Source organism: Phocoena phocoena, chromosome 1 (genome assembly GCF_963924675.1).
Source record: "Phocoena phocoena chromosome 1, mPhoPho1.1, whole genome shotgun sequence".
Taxonomy (NCBI): Eukaryota; Metazoa; Chordata; class Mammalia; order Artiodactyla; family Phocoenidae; genus Phocoena; species Phocoena phocoena.
Window position 1 is genome coordinate 166,169,052 of NC_089219.1, and position 15,071 is coordinate 166,184,122.

The window sequence follows — 15,071 nt, forward strand, 5'->3', positions numbered from 1 at the left end:
AACCAGGTTTACCCCACAAAGGAATAACAGGCAAGTCCCTGGGGTCAGCCTGGTGAACCGAAAGAAAGGTAGCGCAGCCCCAATGTCTGACAGTTTTCAGATGGAAGGAAATGAACTGTATCCATTGCGAAACCCCCTGTCAGCTAGAAGGACCATATTTGTACTTGCTCAAATCCCCAAAAGCCAAAGATAAAGGAAATAGGGCTGCCAGCTAAAACTGGAAATGAAAGCACAGAATTCTGTCCTTGAATAACCCTTTCAAAGAATTGCAGGGGTTTCTTATGTGTGTATCTGACCAAAGATTTAAAAGCTGGACATGACAAACACAGACCAAGTACTACTTTGATGGCTGCTATCAAAAATAAATGCTAATGAGCCTCCGGAGGGCCAGTCCTCACATTCAAAGGTGATGGCTGATGTACAACCTTTGGAAAACAGTTTCTGAGGACTCTTTTACAGGGTAAGAAATAAGGACAGAGAGAAGACATTTATCCTGAGTTGGATGCCAGTGCCCTGAATCTAAAGGAATGGAGCTCAAGGATTGTCTAGGCTTTCAGGGAGTATGTCCCCATCCATCCATCCATCCAGCCAGCCAGCCATCCATCCAGAAGGAAAAATATTTATTGAGCACCTATCAAGACAAATAAGGCAAAGTGGTCCTGCCCTCAAGTGGCTCACAGTGAGGCAGGGAAATCAGACAAGAAAACAAACCGTTACAATTCAACACGAGAAGCAGCATATTATGTGTAAAGGTCTATGTGAACCTGTGGACAGAGTGCCAAGGTCTGTAAGTGCGATGGGATAACGGCACAACTTAGTCATCTGGGACTGAGATAACTCAACACAGTCGTATTTTATATTGTGGGGCTTGAAGAGCTTGGCAAGCAGGTGTATCTTTATGCAGAAGGCAGCTGCATCTTTGCCATATTCTTGGGAAAGGGGATTGACAGGAATGCTTTTGAAATCTTTGAAGTTTATAAAAATAAGGATGGAGTTAACGAGAGCAATTTCTTGCAACTCTTATGAGGAATGCCCTTTTCATTCTAGGTATTCACAAACAGGATTTTTAGGGATCATTTTGCTTATGTGGTGATAAGACGTCTTTGCACACTTCCCTAGTTAGATTGTAGCAGGGGTGGAGTTGGCTTCAAATAAGAGTAAAGGAAGAGGAGAGAAAAAGAAGAAACCAGCAGAGTTTTAAATGATACCTTAACTTTCAAAACTAATGGCCAAGTTGGAGCTATGTTAAGAAGCTAAGGAAAGAAAAAAGGGAAGAAAATTAAGCCCTTAATACCAGGTTCAGTCAACTGCTAGACACTCCTTTCCCACGTGACCAAGTTCCTCATGTACTAAAAGTTGAAGGGAGCCTAGAGGGGAAGAAGAAAGCAAGCGCTCCACAGCTCCCTTTAAAACAAGCGTCAGGAAACACATTTTTGGGGTCCTCTAAGCGTGTGAGGGGGGCATTCCAGCTGTCCACAAAAGCTACCCGAGTAAAATGGGTCTTAGTCACCAAATCCCTTCTACAAGCTGATTCCTCTGAGCTCCAACATCTACACTATGCAAAGACTAAGAAATAGGGTAAAGGGCTTCCAGCAGAGTCAAGATTAGAGACACACACACTTCTTTGTTACTAATGACTCTGCCAGTGTGTCCCGTAGGAATGTCAAAGTGCAGAAAAAAGTAGTGAAGGAGATCAGGGGAGTCAACTGAGGCTCCTTTTGAAAGAGTCTAAAAAAAACCCCAAGCATTTCTGTGAGGAGGTAGACGAGCATCAGAAACAGAAGCTCTTCACTCTGGAAACCAGCGCCCATCTGAACTACGAGTGTAAGTGGCATGTAATTTAAATGGGATCTGGAATTTGAACTCAAGGTATTATCAACACAGGCAGGCGGCCACTGGAAGACCTGGTCTCGTGACATTACACTGATTACCAGATGCTTTCTGGAGTCAACCCACCAACAGTTAAGCTCTTCTGCTCTGTACCATTTGGTGTGTGTCCCATTCAACTTGATAGTTGTTAATAACTAAGTGGTTAGGTACAATAGCTAGGATTTGAGGGGGGAAAAAAGGGAAAAGACTGCCAAGTAGCCTCAGGACACATTTTGCTCAAACCGCCATAACAAATAAAAATCCTCAAAGGTCTTGAGCTGGGAGACTCAGAAAAGTACAGTAATAATCTGAAATCTGAACTGTTGACCAATAGTTATTATTTAAGATATCACTGAATACATTATCTCTATGAGAAACATATGTTATTCTGGGTTCATAGCAGAGTTTGAGACTAGAATACGAGGGCATTTGCAACTGGCAAAAAAGTATTTAATTTAAAAAGTTAAAATTACAACCATGCTCCTTGAGGCAGTATTTGGGGGCCTTGATTCTCTTTATTCATTTATTGGTGTGGATCTACAATTGGCTTGACCATTCATTCAGATGTACGTGTGTCTTGGGTCTGTTCCTCAAATTTTCACAAGAGTATCACAAATTGTTAGTTCTTGCCAGGGATTACAGACTTGAACTCACAGCTATCCAATCCTTATTATGAGCCCAGTAGGAAAAAAAACTCAGACAAGCAGATATCTATTCTTTTCGATAGCCAAAATTTTGCAAATGCATCAAAACAGATAACTAGTGGGAACCTGCTGTATAGCACAGGGAGCTCAGCTTGGTGCTCTGTGATGACCTAGATGGTGGGGGAGAGGGGGAGGGAGGTCCAAGAGGGAGGGGATACATGTATACATATAGCTGATTCACTTCATTGTACAGCAGAAACTAACACAACATTGTACAGCAATTTTACTCCCAAAAAAAAAAAAAAATGGTGTTATTCCAAGGTCACAGGTCCATTGTGAGAGAAGTAAAGTACCCAGCATAAAGCCTTGCACATAGCAAGTGCTCTACATATACACTACTTTAGAGTTAACTTTCTATATGAGAAGGGTTGTAATCCACAACAAGAAGTATGTTCATAGCTTCTAAATAACCTACTGATAGCTGTAGAACAGAAGAAAATATGACAAATAAAAATTGACCACTGATGAAGAAACTTTGGGTTGTTTATAGATCGTTTGTGACTTTGGTCTATTTGGAGCTGCACAGAGACGAGATGTCACTCACAGAAAAATCCCGATATCCTAATCAATGCAAAAGTTATTTTCAAAATATATAAAGAGCCTTTCAGAATGAAGAATAAAGTCAGGAGATCTGGGACCAACCAACTAGGTGACCTGGGTAAGCCACTCAGTTCTCAGAAGGTACTTATATCAGCACAATGAGATGCTGGTCTGTGGGTTATCTCAAAGAGTCCTTTCTACCTCCTGTTCCATTAAGAAACCCTGTTGATAGAACAGGTCATTGCACTGGATTGTCAGTCTAGCTCTCAGCAGGGCATGTGATTAGATTTTCAACTGACCAGTGATTTTACATTTTAGAATTATGCTAAGAACACGAGTTCCTTTTCTACCTGGTCACTGTGCTTGGGCAAGGCCATTAGTGACATCAGACAGCAGCTTCTACTTGGAGAAACTACCTCTGAACACATGAAACTGACAGCTCTTCCAAGCTCGGTAGGTGACTTCACACTTTCTGGTGCTGCCTTCTTGCATCTTTCTGTCTTGTAAAGCAGCAAGGTGTTTAGAGTTCAGAACAATCTGGATTGGATTACTTTGGCCATTTCCATAGATACTGTATTTATGCCCTTTGCTGTCCCCTTTCCTAGCCTACGCCCTAAATTTTCCTTTGAGGTCATCGGCCCAAAGGACCCATTGATTGCCAGAAAGGTGAGCATTTCATTGCATAATTAAGATGCGGACAATCGCCTCAGGGGGAAAATGGAGTGAACAATGAAACTAGATTAGGAAGATAAAATACAACAAAAGAAGAAGAAAAAAAGGCTTAACTACTATCCTGAAAGGAAATAAGCTGTGAAATAATACAAAAGACTATCATGGACAAAAACTGAGTGGGAAAGAAAAAGAGTTCTTTATTAAGGAAGATGGTTTGTTTTAAAGGTGGGGAAGCAGAGACACTTTGATCCTGGGATCCGAAAGAATGCGAGGCCACTCTGCTGGTGTTTACTCCTCGGTAGGTAAGCCACTTGAGTGCTTTCATCTGATCAGGCACCAGGGTCAGCAGTAAAAGGAGTTTCAAAAGTATAACCTTATTCGTGCTAAACGTATTTCAGTTTTACTTTACATACCCTTGAATTATCTACTTTGCACATTGATTTAATTGCAGGTAAATTCCACAATGTCTCCCCTCCAGCTGAAGTAAATACTACTCTGGAATATCGGTCACCTGGTGATAGGAGAAAAAAGAAAAAGGTTTATAAATTATTCATTTATTTCAGAAGACTCAGCGTTCAGAAATAATTCAAACTGGGAAACCACCTGGGCAATTCATTAGCAGTAGGGAATCCTGTCTTTCATTAAACTCCAGGAGAAAAATGTAAAAAAATTTTAAAGAGTAACGCTATAATATTGCTTCAGCTCAAAGCCTTTGTCTACTCACTATATCTTAAAAATCGTAGAAGTTATGTAACATATCTAGTTCTGATCAGACTGTAATTAGGAAGAGCAATCCATAGGAACTTTCAGCAGAAAATCAACAGAACGCCTCCCTCTTAATTTCACAACACGTCACCCCAATGGTATATAAAATCAAAGAATGATGCACCAGGGAGTATCAAGAACGGATTATAAGGATGTTCTCTTTGGCAGCTAACTAGAGAGCAAAGACGGCAAGTGATTAGCTTAAAAGCACTAAAAACAGTCAACTAAACACAGAACGCTGGCCAGGATCACAGACATACTCCTCATTCTGGTTGAGTGTTCAGAGTTCTAGAAAAAACATTTTGAAAATTATACTAATACAAAATATATTTCTGAATAAGGGAGGTTGTGTGATATCCTGGAAAGAGCATGGTCTTTAGAGTTAGAACTGGGTGTAACCAGGTTCTGTCATCTACTAGCTGGATGATCTTAGGCAACTAACAACTTTTCTGAGCCTCGGTTTGGTTCCTCACCTGTAAAATAAAGACAGCAACACCTTCCCAAATAGGTGTGAGAATTAAATGAGGTACTGAAAAACGGGTGCTCAGTAAGTACTGTTTCTGCTTCCTCAGCCATTAAAAAAATTAATATGAACCAACTGAAACGGACTAGATTCGTTTTATATGATCTAAAATGCCTAATGGTGCTGACAAAGAAAATCAATTTGCAAATTTATGAATAAAGCTTTATTACATGAAAAACTTCATGGTCACGAAGTTTTCTTTAGTAAACTCTTGTCTTCAAGACAAATAAAGACCCTGAGGTTTGACAAGATCTAGAAACATCAAAGACCCAATCAGGTCCTCTAGTGATCTAAGAAGAGAGGGAAAAAACAAATTTTAGAAGGATTTTCAACAACAACAACAACAAAAAGCTGAAACCAGAAGAGCTTCAATGTTAAAATTCACTTAATCAGAAACTGGAGTTATTGCAATTCCTCATCCGTAACCATGAGGGCTAATCAATGACTTTCAAACTGACACATGTTTCCTTGAGGCCATGAACTCCTCCTTCCTGGCAGCTGCACAGAGACCAGGCTGGCTCTAGGCTACAGCGAATTTTATTTCGTGAATTTGCTGCCAACATTTAGAGATCTGGTGATTCCACATTGAAATCTGGATGCCTGGCCTCCGGGAATTTCTTACAATCTTTGGGCCCTCGTTTTGTTTTTTTTCAAGGTCACATTCTGCTGCATTCTCCTCAATCACCATCACTTCCTGCATTCTTAACCCAGCTCACTTTTCTCATTCATATATGAGCTAGGTCCCTGAGGCATTCAAGCTTTGGACCTCTGGACTTTATTTTGTTCATCTCGCTACCTGTAATGTCTAATGACAAGGCTGGCACAAGAAGGCTATTAATATAGGCTTTTTGAATGAATCAACAATGTAGATATAAATTTTTGATAATACTGTAGATTATGTCAGCGTTCAATCCAAAAAATGTACAAGGAATTTTTTAACTGCGTTGAGATTTGGGGCAAGGTCAAGAATTTTATTAGATTTATATCTTTCTTAAAACTGAATATAACTCAATCATCTCTCATTAATTTTTAATTTTAGGTAACTAAATTCAGATTAGTGGTTGACTGACCTAGAGAAGTAAAATTACAAGTTAATTAGACTAAAACCCCTTTAAGCACGATAGAAGCAGTGAAGCTGTGTGACCAGCCACCTACTCTTGACAGTCTAGGTTATCAATCATGTTCAATCCCAGGAAACTCTGAAAGGTTTGTCATCTACGAAGCCACTCACTTGGAACGTCGCAGAAAAAGCTGTCCTTGTGGAAGTTCCAGTCAACTTCTCTTTTCTCTCTTTCATAATGATCATCTGACCATCTATCATCCCGATGGCTGAAATGGAACACAGTTTGATCTTCAATCAAGTCCCCACTATTTCAAGGCTGAGAAGCCTACTGGTAACAATACAACCTCAAAGTCATGACCTGTGAAGCGCTTGATATTGTCGGAAGGATGAACATAAGCAGCCAACATTAATTTTCTCACTTCTGAAAAAGGAAGAAAAACCCCAAACCCTCACTAATATACAACAAAATCTTAAAAGACAATGACAATTTCAACAAATTCAGTGGCAAAGATTTTGAGCCACACATTTTAGATGTAATCTTTTTGCTCAGGCAATGTTTAAAACTGGAATTGTTAGCAGTGGTTTGTCTAAAAGTTAATAAATGATTACCTTTTGGCTTGTTCATCTGCATATTTAAAGGGGTAATTTGCTAATGTTGCTTTGTATCCTGTATTTTTCACCATGTTATTCCATGTGACCAGTCTCTGGCCTATTGCAGTCCCTCTTGGTTCAAAACCCTAAGGCAAAATATTACAAATTCCCATTAGTGTACTTCATTTTAGGCTAAGTATAGTTATAACAGGTTGGGAAGGCAATGTCAAGGTGATGTATAGCTTTCAACAGAAAATATACACGTTCCTCACAGCTACTCCAGAGGCGAACCGCATTAAGACAAGATGACTTGACATAATAATGATCACCTATTTACTGTGACAAACAGTTTGATTCTTTGGTATGTTACATGTCTCAGGAAAGAGGGGAAAAAAAACTTATCTGAAGCTTCTCTTCCAAATTCATACCTGGCATTTATTTTTATGTTATAAAAAAATCATGGTCAAATTAAATTGTGTTATGCATGCAACAGTGTTTTACAAAGAGTTTATCATTATCCTTGCTCATACTTTCCTCACTATTCCACTTCCGAGGGACATTTACTTAAAAACAGACCCTGCTATCTCTCAGTCATACTGAAATTCCTTTAACGTCTTTGGGAAAAAAGGTGGCATTCAGTCTTCAAGACTTTTTGAAGACGTTTTTAGTCTGCAGATTCTCCAATTTTCTGCTTTTTAGTTTAAACATGGAGACCAAGAAGCAAATTTCCAGATTTTTGATGGTGAGCAAGTTACCTGACCCCTTTTAAGAACCTGAGAATACAGACATGTCTCTACTTTTCAGAAAGAGAATTGTATACTTACTGATGGCTTGAGAAGGTTTTTAAAACAGATGGGATACTAAATAACATAATGCAACATGTCTTAAAATACTTAATCTTTTGAGATGATTGAGGGCTAAAGAAAATAAACAGATTCTACTGGTGCAATTCTCCTTACCAGCAATGGATCAGAGAAATCAGGAAGCTCTGGCACTAATACTCCAACCAAGGCACAGACCACGATGAACGCAGTGCACATGCCCAAGACAACCACAGGCCAGTCTGCTATCAGGGCTGCATAACTACAAAAGCAGAGAGAGATCACAAAGAAAGCCTCTTAGAAGCAGAGTAAAGTTTTTTTGCTACCTAAGAGAGCAATTTGTTAAATCTTCCTATTTCAGACCTAGCACAGGTATTTACCAGTAAAAGATCTCATGAGATTATAAGCATTTATGCATAATTGTAGTAGAAAATTGGAAGATCACTGTCCTCTCATTGTTTGTGATAAAGTAGCAGTGGTCAGATGCTACAGGCTATTGAGAGTAAGAATAATGTCCATTCCTGACAAATAACATTTCACTGCTACATCTGTGCCTGGGAAAAAGCTCTTAAATCTACACTTTCTAAGTGGAAAGAAATATATTTTAACAGAGGCTCCATCCTCCTTGCAGTCTCTTTCAGAACTTTTGTTTCTCCAGTTATTCCTTTCTCCCTACTTCTACTCCATCAGTTCTTGAAAAAGAGCTCAGCCCATAAACAGGTTCAGGTAGTGTAAGTCATAAGAACAACCAAACCAAACTGAAACCTCCCCATAAACCTATTAACCTTCCATTTTAACCTAAAACTAAAATGAACTTATCCACTAGATTGTGAGCTCCATGAGGGCAGAGACTATTGATTGACTGACTGGTTGATTTAGTGTAGTATCAGTGCCTAGAACAGTGCCTTTTAAAAGGTGCTTGGTAACTATCTATTGATTAGATGAATGAACACCCATATATGTATCTATCCTCCCTTCACTCTCTAATCACCACAGCCTGGCTTTAGTTTCTTACTACGCCTCAGAAACTCCTCTCTGTTACCAAATCCCACCATTAAGCCATTTCTTCCAACACCCTTCCCACACCCTCATTCACCACCTTCCACTGAAATATCTGTTTCTGGGCCCTTCCATAAGATCCTGGACCATGCCTTCCTAACCTGATGCTTCCAGATCTCAATAAGAACTGAGTGCTCCATAGAAGTTGATTAGACTGAACTTTTCTAAAATTCAAAATGTATTCTGCTAGGCTTCCCTGGTGGCACAGTGGTTCAGAGTCTGCTTGCCGATGCAGGGGACACGGGTTCGTGCCCCAGTCCAGGAAGATCCCACATGCCGCGGAGCGGCTGGGCCCGTGAGCCATGGCCGCTGGGCCTGTGCGTCCAGAACCTGTGCTCCACAACGGGAGAGGCCACAACAAGTGAGAGGTCCGCGTATCGCAAAACAAACAAACAAAAATGTATTCTGTCAACTTCAGATTTCTTGAATTTTTATTAGAGAAAAAATGAAATATTTAACTTGTGGACAATTATTCTCAAATTCTCAACAGTGTTATTTAGCTCACTGCGCTGCTCTGATGGCTATTTCTGGCTCATTTGAAATAGGCTTCTTGCTCATATACTTTGAGTTTTTCTTCAAAATCATGCTAGCAGTTTAAAGAAAGCTAGTGGCTCTAACCATTATTCTGAAAAAAACTATTATATGTCTCTAAGAATAGATGGCTGATTTTTATATTCTGCTCTCTCAAATTCATAGATCTGCCTTTGCAGAGATATTCAAATTAAATTTTAATAAGGAAGTTAAAATGTAACATAATTATGCGTTAAGGGGGCACTCGCACAGGCATTTTTCATTATTGTTCTTTTATTTATTTGTTTTTGCTGTGTTGGGTCTTCGTTTCTGTGCGAGGGCTTTCTCTAGTTGTGGCAAGTGGGGGCCACTCTTCATCGCGGTGCACGGGCCTCTCACTACCGCGGCCTCTCTTGTGGCGGAGCACAGGCTCCAGACGCGCAGGCTCAGTAGTTGTGGCTCACGGGCCTACTTGCTCCGCGGCATGTGGGATCCTCCCAGACCAGGGCTTGAACCCGTGTCCCTTGCATTAGCAGGCAGATTCCCAATCACTGCGCCACCAGGGAAGCCCTCATTATTGTTCTTTTAAAAGCAACCTTAGGAAAATAAAGAATAATAGCCTGCACCCACTAGGAGTTCCAGTTGCTCTCATGCTTTACATAGATTACCATCTCATATAATTCTCACAACAACTTTATGAGATGAAACTGAGGCACAGGCAGGTTAAATAACTTGTTCAACGTCACAAGCTGGCCCAGCTCATAAAACAAGCAAGTCCTGGGGGTGTAATGTACAGCATGGTGACTATAGTTAATAATACTGTATTACATACTTGAAAGTTGCTTAGAGAGTAGATCTTGAAAGTTCTCATTACAAGAAAGAAAAAAAATTTGTAACTATGTGTGGTGATGAATGTTAATGAAACATTGTGGTGATTATTTTGCAATACATATGAATATCAAATTACTATGTTATACACCTGAAACTAATATAATGTTACATGTCAATAATATCTCAAAAGAAAAAAAAGGTCACAAAGCTAGGAACCCACGTAGTCTGGTTCTAGAGTCTGGCCTCTTAACCACTATGATATCATCTCTTGCTTCAAACACAAGAGAAACAGAAAACATCAGGAATAAGCCAACTTGCCACAAACAGATGCTTCCCCAAACTGTCATCTGAAAATTAAATTCCTAAGCCACACTAATAGTTAATTTCTCTATGCAAAATCACCTAGACCCAAAGGACTTCAAGTTTGAACATTATTCACTAGACTGTAAATTCTGCATTTAAAAACTCATTAAGGAAAAATTATGCTAGATAAGATGGAATAACTTTTTAAGAACAATTCTGAATGTAATGAAAACAAATAAATCACAATACGCTGATTGTAGTTGTTCAAATGTAAACACCAAGTGGTCAGAAGTGTTCGTATTTCTAGAACACACCCAAAGCTTATATTCGCTATACTTCATTTCCTCTTCTACCAAATGCAAACTAAGATGAAAGTAACCGGTTTGAAGCAATAAAGTCCTTTGTCAATAGCCCATTTGAGACTTTCTGTCCATTGCTTCAGACTTAAAGAGTCCCTTACATTTTAGACCTTTAAAATATCAGCCCTATGAAATGAAAATGGCCCCAGGCTTACACAATTACTCATTACACTTTATGTTAAACGGATCAATTTTCTTTCAAATGAACCAGAAGTTACGCATTTTTACCTACAAACATGTTATCAATGGAGGGCAGTGGGCCCCAAATTGCTTAGTTTTCATGCTGTAGTTTAATTTACCCATATAATGACTTTTTGTTTGTGTTCTTGAAGAATCTGCACACATGCATAGCAACCTTCAAAACCTCATTCCATAATTGCTTTTTCTTGCCTTTGAAAACATTTGGTTTTGATTTTACAGCACTGCTCTATACCATATCCATGCATTGACTACATATGGAAACTTTACGGCATTAGTGATTTCGGCACATTTCTTCCAAACACGTTTAACCTTACTATATTACAAGTCCACTTCTTCACAAAGCAGATGTTTCACGTGCTAACCTTTCCTAGAGACAACTGTTCGCACTTAAGAAATGGAATCACCATCCTGAGGACATAAAGCACCGTGGGGGAAAAAGCCCCAGCTACTCTGAGTAAATGTCATTCAGACAAGGGTTTCTCCTAAACAGCGCAAAACTGCTGAGGCTATTTCTGCTTCCTGCTGTCTGTTCTAAGACGTTGTGTAACTATGGGCACCACGTGGCAAACAAAAGTTTCATGTATAATACAAAACCCAGACAATGGTTGTAATATTAAGGAAAACATCTAATAAAGCAGGAAAACTGGAGAAGTAAAGGAAATTAAAAATGACCTATAAATTTTATCGCTATATTTTTTTGGCTAATTCCCTTCATGGTGAGTCTGGGTTCCAGGTACATATTCTAACTAAGTTTAAATTTGAATAAAGAACCTGCACATGCTTTTCTGGGCACTGGAAGAATTTTCCAAAGGACCGCTCTTTTTACTATAGTATGTTCCTCTGCGTACCATGTAGTACTTGTCTTTCATCTGCCTGATCTTGATTTTGTAACTCTTTAGACCATACAGCATAATTGTAAACGCAATCCACTTCTGTAACTCCTGGGTGACAGCAGGCAGTCATTTTCCAGTGACTGACCAGGGAACAGTTTTCCTCAAGGCCCTACTGCTGTATCAGCTGCTTAGGTTAGGCCCGCAGGTGCTACCCATGGCACTGCTCTATAAAAAAGCGTATTCATGGCACTTCTCAGTAGGTTAAGTCTCAAATAGTGCAGATATGTAGGACTCAGAAGAACAGAATGAATGGATTGCGTTTGTGGGTAAACTGTGGATCTGAGTAAGTGGGCAGGCTGCTTGGCACCCTGGTCCAGGCTGTTCCTGCCATGATGGATTTTCATGAGGATCCAATGGGAAGTCCCCCAAATATCCTCATAGATTCTCAGCCACCTTATTATTGGGTTTATTCTGGGAAAAGATCAGAAATAACTGTTAAAACAAATGAAGCGTCTTACAGGGCTAACTTAAGCTGTAGTGACATTATATGGGGGCCTGTTTAAAATGGGCCATTTGTATTACAATAAGGCCCTCCACAGTAAATTTTCCTCTCAGCTTACAAAGACTTTTTTCTTTTGCCCTTTGCTGCCTTTCTGGAAACACTCTTCTTTTTCACCCCTGCCTTTCTGAGCAGAGAGCCAGGCTTTAGAGAGTATGAGTACCATGGACTTGAGGCCTCCTTTTCCTGACCAACCACCCAATCCTTAACCCCCGATAGCTTGGCTTTTGCTCTCATGACTCTTCTGAAACTGCCAAAGTCAACTAACTCTCTTGGTTTTCATCTTCTTTGACCTGAGCAATATTTAACACTTTAGCTACTGCTTGCTTCCTAAAAAAATCTCTTCTTCCTCGGTTTCTTTCTTTCTGTTTCCTTTAATATCTCTCCTTTATTCCTCTTGGCCTTTAAGGGTACCCATTTCTAAATGTCATTAATCATAACATTTCTAGTGGCATCAACTACCAATTTAGTGGGAGGAATGATTGAAGCTTATGGAATCTCACAGAGGAAAACAGTACAGAACTCTTTCTTTCTTGTGAAGTAATAAACTCATTCAACAATTAACATTACATAGTAAGAAGGCAGGCATTCTGAGAATAAAATAATAGCAGACATGGATATTATCCTCAAGGAACTTAGAGTCTAATTCAGAAAATCAGACAGGTGCACAAATACCTACAAAATCAGGTCAACAGAAGGATACAGATAAAATGTTTTGTGAATTCAATGAAGGAAGCAAGTACTTCTAGCTGGGGTAGGAAAGGGGAATCAGAAAAGGCTAATTTTAGGAAGAAGTTGTATTTTTATGTGTATATACTGAAAAGAATAAATTCAGGTTTTTAAAAATACCAATCTATTAACAGAGACAAATATATACGAACCTTTCAAAATATAAAACTTCTGGTCACTTAAGAAGACCCTATTATTTCTAGAAAAATGGAATTTCATTTTCTTCATATGCCATATTTACTTGTAAAACTTCTTTCCTTCGTCTTTTTTCCGTAATTTTTTTGCAAAATTGGGTAAATAAAATGTAGTATATGCATACAACGGAATATTGTTCAGTCTTACATAGGAAGGAAATTCTGACACATGCTACAGCATGGATGAAGCTTGAGGACATTATGCTAAGTGAAATCAGCCAGTCACAAAAGGACAAATACTGTACTCTTCCACTCATATGAGGTATTAGAGTAATGAAATTCATCGAGACAGCGTAGAATAGTGGTTGCCAGAAGCTGGGGGGAGAAAGAAATGAGGAGGTACTATTTAATGGGTATAGAGGTTCAGTTTGAAGAGTAGAAGAAAGTTCTGGAGATGAACGGTGTGATGGCTGTATAATAATGTGAATGTACTTAATGCCACAGAATTGTATACTTTAAAATGGTTAAAATGGTAAATTTTATGCTATGTCTATTTTATTACAATTTAAAAAATATTTTTTAAATGTGAAAGGAGTTTACTAATTAAAATTTATGTAGTAATTTTACTCCAAAGAAAGGATGACTCTCCTGAGATAGGCTTCAGGGTTATTAGCATCTGAGCTTCTTTAGCAAATGAATTTCAAAGATCACTAAGAATTTCTTAAATAATATTATATCTGGAACCACAATGTACACAATGTACAAGGACAGCTGATGCGACAATGCTTTTTTCAGAACTTCTTGTCCATTTAAAATTTTGCTTTTCTACTATAAAACTAAAATTAAAATTTTCCACATAAAAGAACACCTACATCTTAACACGATAGCAAAATTTTTAGAAACACAGACAACCCAGCTGAAATAAATTGCCATGAATTTAAGTCACGGTAGTTGGCTGAACAGTTTTTCTCTTAATAAGTAGGACACTGAGAAGCCAATCCATTACAGGAAAGAATTCAAAATAATTATGCAAATATAAATGATTAAACCCAAATAGCATTTAAAGGCTAAATGTCAACCTTGGGATTAAAACCACTTTTGGAGGTATAGGATTCCTCAAGCAGCCAACTCAGAGGAAATTTAGTTTTCCTTCACAAAAATATGAACGAGGAAGGTGAAAACAGCAGCAAAATGTAAAGAAAATACTAAAAGGGGAAAAGCACATCCTTATTTAATAAGATAATCCAAACTACTTTACCTTTTTGGTAACTTGAAAGGTCTGGAAGGGCTGGAAAAAAAGCAAAGGAAAAACAATCAGAAACAGGCATTGTAATATAAACACATGCTTTATATATGTATTTAACATTTTACTTGTTATCTCTCTTTACAAAAAAATCCTGGAAGGCTTAAAAAGGATTCTATTTGAGAGATTTTGGATTTAACAATGAATGTTGACCATCTTGTACACCAGTAGGTGGCATCTTTCCAGACTCTTATCACACCCTCTTAAGGGAATCATAGTCATACCCTGTAACATTCCCCAAACCTACAGCTACAGACTCCCTCATCTCTCTCACAACAAGAAGCCACAGACAGGTCTCCAATCCAGGCTGCTTCTTACTTATCAAGGATCCCCCAATATCTTTTTTTTTTTTTAAATAGGACATCAATACCTTCTTCAACCAGAAATATTGTATTCCTTCTTCAGCTGATGTTTCACCATTCTGGAATACAGTGGTTCTCACAGTGTGGGATGAAGATCCCTGGGAGTTCCTGAGATCCTTCACAGAGTTTGTGAGGGTCTCCCTTTTCTAACCCTCATACCTGTTTAAAGCTGGGTTTTCTCCATAATTTTGTATATTTCAACCAAACAGCAGACTGCAGTATACTGCAGAAGCAGGTATGAGAATCCTGCTGTCTTCTCTGAAGCCACACATCAAAGAGACTTGCAAAAATGTGAAATGATACTAATCATCTCACTAAACTTTTTTTTTGTTTTGGAAAT

The 15,071-nt window shown here is 38.7% G+C and overlaps 1 protein-coding gene across 1 annotated transcript in view; it reads right to left on the reverse strand.

The window, feature by feature from the left end:
• The window catches only part of DISP1 (dispatched RND transporter family member 1), a 51,602-nt gene that overhangs the window by 5,408 nt on the left and 31,123 nt on the right, over positions 1–15,071 (reverse strand). The window contains exons 2-6 of the mRNA XM_065889459.1: positions 14,325–14,354; positions 7,687–7,810; positions 6,746–6,873; positions 6,305–6,402; positions 4,199–4,296 (exon numbers count right to left, since the gene is read on the reverse strand). Of these exons, the coding sequence (XP_065745531.1) occupies positions 4,199–4,296; positions 6,305–6,402; positions 6,746–6,873; positions 7,687–7,810; positions 14,325–14,354 (478 nt within the window). The remainder of the gene's footprint in view (positions 1–4,198; positions 4,297–6,304; positions 6,403–6,745; positions 6,874–7,686; positions 7,811–14,324; positions 14,355–15,071) is intronic.